The sequence below is a fragment of the Rhamphochromis longiceps genome, linkage group LG13 (genome assembly GCF_057381845.1).
Source record: "Rhamphochromis longiceps isolate RC_006_pf linkage group LG13, R_longiceps_female_GT1.1, whole genome shotgun sequence".
Taxonomy (NCBI): Eukaryota; Metazoa; Chordata; class Actinopteri; order Cichliformes; family Cichlidae; genus Rhamphochromis; species Rhamphochromis longiceps.
The window spans coordinates 4,034,057-4,041,423 of NC_140569.1; the positions used below are offsets into that span (position 1 = coordinate 4,034,057).

Sequence of the window (7,367 nt, forward strand, 5' to 3'; positions counted from 1 at the left end):
AACATTGTAATGTAAAAGATTTCTCTGTATAGTAAATAAAATGCAACTAACACTATAGAACTAAAAATTATAAAATAAAATTCTGAAATGAATACATTCACATGGAGATGCAGATTTATTGTCACAGTACTGCTTAAAGCTACAACAGCCGTTTGCTTTTTCCTCACACTGATGGCCTGCTGCAACATACTGCAGCAGCACAAACCAGCCAGCGGCTTGTCACTGAGCATTTTCTGCAAAAAAAAAAATCAAGTCCATAAAATATGGAGCCCCGCAGGGGACATGGGAGAAAAAAAAATAAGATGGACTTTTGCGAGATCTCGCAAAACTTTTGCGAGATCTCGCAAAACAAACTCGGGATCTCGCAGAACTTTTGCGAGATCCCGCAAAAGTTGAATTCCAACAATGGCGGCAGCTACTTAGTTGTAATATTACTCTTTCTGGGTCACAAAATACACTTTTAAGATATTTTGAGGCGTGAATGTAGTTGTGTAAACGTCAGATACCTGCTCGGTTTACAAGACATCACATATTTGCAAAAGTGCACCGACGTTTTCGGAGATCTGACACCCACTAGCTTGAAGCTAACGGGAGGTCGAGACCTACTACAGCCGGGAGGAACACCGCTTTCCCGGCACATCGTGCCTCGACCTCCCGGTCGGCTTCGAGCTGGTGGCCTCCGAAGAATGTGGCTAAAACCTTTGCGAGATCTCACAAAAGTCCGTCTTAATTTTTTTTTTCTCCCATGTCCCCTGCGGGGCTCCGTAATAAAAGGACTGAATAGAAACAAGATAAAAACAACATCTCTGACAGTGTCATGTGGGTGAAATTCAAACGTTAACTCAGACTCAGACCAGCACAGAACTCCTGGTTTACCTCATAAAGTCCATCAGTGGTCAAGTGTTGCAGATGGCAACACAAGACCAGTGTTGGTCAAGGTACTTGAAAAAAGTAATCAGTAACTAACTACTGATTACTTCCCCCAAAAAGTAATCCTGTTACTTTACTGATTACTTATTTTCAAAAGTAATTAGTTACTTAGTTACTTTTTAAAAACATGATTTACAACCTGAATAGGTGATAAAGCAATAGATTTTTCAGACCAATTCTAGTTTCTCTGCATAATCCATCATATAAAATGTAATCAAATGAAAAAGTCTCTTTTTAAAACTAGTTTTATTATTTTTAATCTTTTAACTTTACGCATCAAGCAAAAATTAAATTATATGCAACATTCTCTGACTGGAAGAAATTTGTTTAACATTTAAACCTATTTTCTGTATATTCGAGCATATAAAATAAAATAGTTTTTGCTGCTTAAATCTGTAGTACAACAGCCGTTTGCTTTTTCCTCACAATGATGAGCTGCTGCTACACTGCAGCAGCACAAACCAGCCAGCCGCTTGTCAGTGGGCATTTTCTGCATGAGAAAAAACAAAATCAGGTCCATAAAAGGACTGAGTAGAAACAAGATAAAAACAACATCTCTGACAGTGTCATGTGGGTGAAATTCAAAAGTTAACTCAGTAATTGCAGGTAGGATCATCAGAAAGTAACTAAGCTGCAACAGAACCAAAGTTCCTACAATTCTTCGCTTTTCCTCGGTGCTCACTGTGGAGGCAGCACGCAGGGCTTTGAGGGTCGCAGCAAAACAGATGATGAACAGAAAGGCAGGGACTAGGATCAAAATAAGGACTCGTAGAAAATAACGCAAGACTATGGCCACAGGTACACTGACAACACAAAGGGCCCAGACCAGAATGCAGACCAGCACAGAACTCCTGGTTTGCCTCATAAAGTCCGTCAGTGGGCGGGTGATGAAAAAACACCTGCAACACAAGACAGACAGATAACTTAATTTTCACAGTAGAGAATATATTATTTCTAAAAATATGGATGATTCACAGTACAATATAGTACTCAAGCACATGCAAGTACACACACTGAAAGTTAGACAGGTACCTTTCCAGAGCAATGCACAACTTGAAGTAAAGACTGGCCTGGACACCGAAATAGTAAATAACAAAAGACATCATGTAGGTTTCATGATCATCTGGTTTTGCCACGATAATGATGATAGTGCACATCTGGATTAGATTGGAGATCAGGAGGTTTGTGTAATAGATGACAGGGACCTGATCCCGTCGCACCTGCAGGACATACAATTATTAGTCAGAATATGAAATAATAACAAGATGTGTTCAACTCCATCATAGAGCAATCTATGAGGTCAGATTAAACAGACAATGTTTTGTCATGTGCGGTATTACAATGTTGCACTTGTTATCTGATGGGATGTGTATTATATGTTAGAGAGTACCTCACTTCCAAATATTTTCACTGTGAAGTATATTAACGTTTACTCCTTTAGTGAAACATTCTGAATAAGCTATGAGACCCAGGTGTTGTGCATCTTCTACTGGATGATAGAAAGGCTAACCTTGAAATTGTGTAGGCACTTTGTCAGCATTATTTAACTTTTACATTTTAATTCACACAACGGTTTGATGTGAACAGAGAAGTTACAGGAACACTGATTAATGTACAAACTAACAGATGTAATATTTTCATGCCATCTCTATTCATTTTAATCTGTTAACTACCCACAGGTCACCAGTGCACCACTTAGCAGCAGGGTTTTAACTACATGCTAAACAACCATAGTTTTAGAAAGTAAAACACATCATTCAGATTCACTCTCTTACAATAATCCCCCACACTGTGCTGCAACCATCTCCTCTTATTTTTCCCTGTTGTTTTATTCGTAATTATTCATAACTATTTTTTATCATGATTTTTTTTTTTTTGCCTTACCATCGTTACCCCATAAAGTTTTTTTTAGCAGATTTCTATTAGAAAAGTGGCCGTTGCCATCAGTGGGGGTTAAAATTTGACAGATGTGGAAACATAGTGTAAGTTGTGGTACAGCAGGCAGTGTGTGGGCAGTGGTTGTACACTCAGTGTTGTGGATCAGCAGTTACTCCTTTGTAGTAAGTCTGGAGCAGTTTTCCAAAATGGTTTGAGTTTCCAATTCCAAGAGATAGACCCAACCAAGCAATGCAGGCAGCTTCAGTTGCCTACGTCCAGATGTTAACTGCACTAACTTCTGATGAAACACTGCCACTTAGTGGCCAGTGCTCATGGTCACAGACAGCCCTCTGCAGACTGCACCCAATGAAGTCCAAATGAGGGAGCAGTGACTCATTAAGTCCTCCAGCTCCTTTCAGACTTCAATCCAACAAAGCAAAAATGAGTAGAGAAAAATTATCATTCAAATTCTTAAATCCACATTGGGTGAGTAATGATTAATCCTCTTACTGAGATTATTCAATGTGAACTCTAAAATCCCTTCAGATGTTACATACACTCATACACAGGAAGCTTTATTTATATAGCACCAAATCTCAAGACTCTCAATTTGCCTCAGTGACCCTAAAATAATGAAGGAACAACCCTGAAACATCTCCCATCACTCCCACCCACCCCCATCTCTCTCATAATCATGCTTTGTGACACACACACACACACACACACACACACACACACACACACTCAGCACCTAACCAGTCACCATGAATATCACAGTCTTGCCTGCAACAACATAGTAATTCACTGCAAACCTGCACATTAACCTGGACTTACTGTTCAGTATAAACTCTAACAAACATGAAATTACGATCATTACACTTAACCACACCCTAGGGGTCAATTTTCTCTTTTTTATAATGATTCATTTTTCACTTCTTTGTCACTTGACCCCAAATGACCTACTTTTTAAGGTCACAGCTGCATGTAAGTGTGAAAGCTTTTCTGGGTATACTGTAACGTGTAAACTATAACAGATGCAGCTGATTATATTATGTCAGGACTCATAAAGGAATAACCCTTAGAAGCCTAAGCACAGCCCCATCCAGTGTGACAGGTACCCATTCAGGATAATCGGTGTTCGCGTTTCCCAATAAACCACAGAAGTAATTTTAAAGATCTCGATAGGATTCAATGGTGTGCTGGACCCATCCAGTCTATATGTCCGATACTGCCCATGTTAGTGTCGCAGTGAAATGTTCAATTATCCCTAACTAGTATAGCACAGTCGGGGTAAAAACAAGGTTTATATTCCTCTGATCAGGTCTTGCAGGTCTTACAGCTGAACAACAGTGCACAACATATTACACCATTTTAATTTTTATTTAACAAAAACTAATAGTGCTATAGTGCTAGTTCAATGTTTAAGTACTGAATAAGCATCTATACCGGCATCTGTGCACGTGACCGCAAGAAGGAAAAGGACGTTCAGTGCACAGGTGGACAGTATAGAGACATTTTGGTCTCCTGGCATCAGCTAAAAGGATCAGGCTTTGGACCATGAAAAAAATAGCTTGCTGGACAATATTTTGTATTAAACTGTCTATCACAGTTTTTTAAATTACACATTAAGATTGCTGGAATCAGTTCAAAATTATTTCCATCCATTTTTTCTCCTAACGGAAACATATTTCTTATTTTAATTATATTTGTTTTGAAAACTCTTCTTTTTGTTCCTATACTGACAGACATAAAATGCACAATATTTAGTGATTATCTACATACCACACAACACAAACAGCAGATGACCAGTATGGTCAAAGGAAGGCAGACACCAATATTGATCCACATCATCACATGGATGGGCCCCATCTCTATCTGCCATTCAGGGATGGAGCTCTGGTAAAAGATGCACTGTTCACCTTTTCTTCAAAGAAAGACCTGTTGGTGGCAAAGGGAGATTTCATGTAGTTACAGTGATGAAAAAATTCAATAAAAAGTACATGTAGAAAACTGGTAACAAATAATATAGACGGCTGTGTTATTATATTGTATTCATCAGGTTCATACACATATTTACTGCTACTTTGAAGCAAATATGTGAAAATAAATCAGTGTTCTGTCAAGTAATATGATCTTAAACAAGTGCAGTTAGTGCAGTACCAGTACAGATATTTACATTCACAACATTCATAGATAAGCACACTGCAAACACAAAAGAACATGTGACTAGTGCTGATTTTCTAACACTGGAATATTTCTAACATTTTGAGTTATTTTCCAGTGTTAGAAAATCAGCACTGCTCAGCATTAGCCATTGTTAATCTTCAAAACTGACTAAGTTACTTTTAAACATATAACACTGTCAAAAGTGTTAATTTAACACTCAACAGTGTTGTATTTAACACTCAGAGGTGTGGACCCATATAGACACTCTCCAGTGTTAATTTAACACTGGAGATTTTGCTGTGTACCAACCCCCATTCACTGGAATTCACAGTCAGCATGTATTAAACTAGTGAAAACGAAATATTTGATTTTCTCTGATCAAGTTTTTATCAAGTAATCTGAGTATAATCAAGTACAGCCAATAACAGTTACCAGTACACACATTTCTGTTCTCTGCATTTATACAAAAGCACCCTGCAAGCACAAAAGAAAAGAGCATAGTAGTCTATCTCATAATACTTTATTACTAAATGCCAGTTTTCTTGTGACTATGCTGTTCTTCAGAAGCAGTGTGATAAGTGTAAACATTGCCCTTACTTGCCTCAGGAATGTTCCAACGGTCTCAGTCATCAAACTCTGAAACATGATATCTGTCCCCGTCTGTCTTGAACAGAGACGTCGTCGTTGCCAACTTTAAACACTCCATACTCCACTCAGAGTCAAATACAAACAAGAGTAGTGATTTTTAGAGTAGAGCCAGTTTTATATTTCCATGCTTCTAGTTGCCTTCACATTGTCTTGAACGGGGAAGTTGCAAATCGTGAAACCCCGCCCACCACCTGCATGCAGTCACACTTGCAGGGTAATTTTTAAGATTTACAGTGAAAAGACAGTTTTTTTATTTTTAGTTTGCACCCCAATTCACTTGAGTTTAAAAACTAATAATTTCAATTTGCCCTTCTAGTAAATGAACCCCTGCAGTCACTCTTAACAGGATCTCTCTCTCTATGCATGTAAGAAAACAGAGTTATTAATGCAGCAATGGCTTTTGTTTGGGGAGTTTTTTAGAACACACAAATGCCTGACTCACAACTAAATCCTTAAAATGCATTGCAAATATTACATCAGCAAATACCAAGAATAACCTAATACTAAATAATAGAAAACTAATAGATTACCACACAAAGAACTAAAAAAAAAAGACCGTCCATGATGGTTCCTCCTCTTCCTCCTCTTTCTTGGGTTTCTGCTGCCTGAGGTATTCACTGAGCACGCTGTCAGTTGGGGCCATCTTCCCGATGTATTCTTGGATGTTCGTTGTCTCATCCTGGACTGTGGTGCTGACACTCACCAGTCCCCGGCCTCCTTCCTTCCGCTTAGCGTCCAGCCTCAGGGTGCTGGCCTTGAGGTGAAACCCTCCATGCATGGTAAGGAGCTTTCTTGTCTTTATGTCAGTGGCTTCTATCTCGTCCTTTGGCCAGCCTATTACCCCAGCAGGGTACCTGATCACAGGCAGGGCGTACGTGTTGATGGCCCGGATCTTGTTCTTACCGTTCAGCTGACTCCTCCAGACTTGCCTGACCCTCTGCAGGTACTTGGTGGTTGCAGCTTTCCTAGCAGCCTCTTCATGGTTCCCATTTGCCTGTGGGATCCCCAGGTACTTGTAACTGTGCTCTGTGTCTGTAATGTTGCCTTCTGGTAGTTCAATCCCCTCAGTTCTGACTACCTTCCCTCTCTTTGTTACATTTCTCCAGTCCGAACGACATTACAATATCATTGCTGTATAGCCTGGTAGTGTGGATCAGTGAATCAATGTCTCGTTCACTCTTGGCATACAGCTTGATGTCATTAATGTACAGGAGGTGGCTGACAACTGCTCCATTTCATAGTCGGTATCCGTAGCCAGTCTTGTCAATGATCTCACTGAGGGGGTTCAGGCCAATGCAGAGCAGCAGTGGGGACAGAGCATCTCCTTGGTAGATCCCACACTTGATGGTAACTTGTGCTATGGGCTTGAGTTTGGTGCTGCATTAGCGTCATCTAGCAGACGTTAGAGGGTACTTCACGTAGTCTATATAGTCCATATATATATAGAGGTTCATTTTAACCTATTATAACTCAAACTACAGTATTTTCTTGAAACCAACCAAGTATATTTCGGGCCAAATAGATGCCAAAGAACAACTACAAAACTGGATTCCATTTGTTTGTTTGTTTGTTTTAAACTTAAAGATACTTTTACATGTATAATAACAACAATTGCAGCAATAATAATAATAATAAACAGAAGAAGAAAGACATCAGGTGCAGAAATCTGCCAAATCAAATCTTGGAACCTCTCCAGCTAAACCAAAATATGTTCTTCTAAGTACGTTATTTTTATTGATGAAACA

The 7,367-nt window shown here is 39.2% G+C and overlaps 1 protein-coding gene across 1 annotated transcript; it reads right to left on the bottom strand.

Annotated features, from left to right (window-relative positions):
* Positions 1-370: 370 nt before the first annotated feature.
* LOC146655217 (uncharacterized) lies at positions 371-5,734 on the bottom strand. The gene is made up of 4 exons (XM_085428015.1): positions 5,572-5,734; positions 4,591-4,746; positions 1,963-2,150; positions 371-1,829 (listed from the first exon to the last, which is right to left on the bottom strand). The coding sequence occupies exons 2-4, from the start codon at positions 4,675-4,677 to the stop codon at positions 1,271-1,273; spliced, it is 834 nt and encodes a 277-aa protein (XP_085284141.1). The 5' UTR covers positions 4,678-4,746; positions 5,572-5,734; the 3' UTR covers positions 371-1,270.
* Between the last annotated feature and the right edge of the window lie 1,633 nt (positions 5,735-7,367).

Excerpts from the sequence above, each read along its gene's own strand:
- LOC146655217 (XM_085428015.1), bottom strand. The coding sequence starts at position 4,677 with ATGGGGCCCATCCATGTGATGATGTGGATCAATATTGGTGTCTGCCTT. Across the intron at positions 2,151-4,590 it reads TCTGCTGTTTGTGTTGTGTG|GTGCGACGGGATCAGGTCCC; the intron begins GTATGTAGATAA and ends TATGTCCTGCAG. Across the intron at positions 1,830-1,962 it reads TTGTGCATTGCTCTGGAAAG|GTGTTTTTTCATCACCCGCC; the intron begins GTACCTGTCTAA and ends CTTGTGTTGCAG.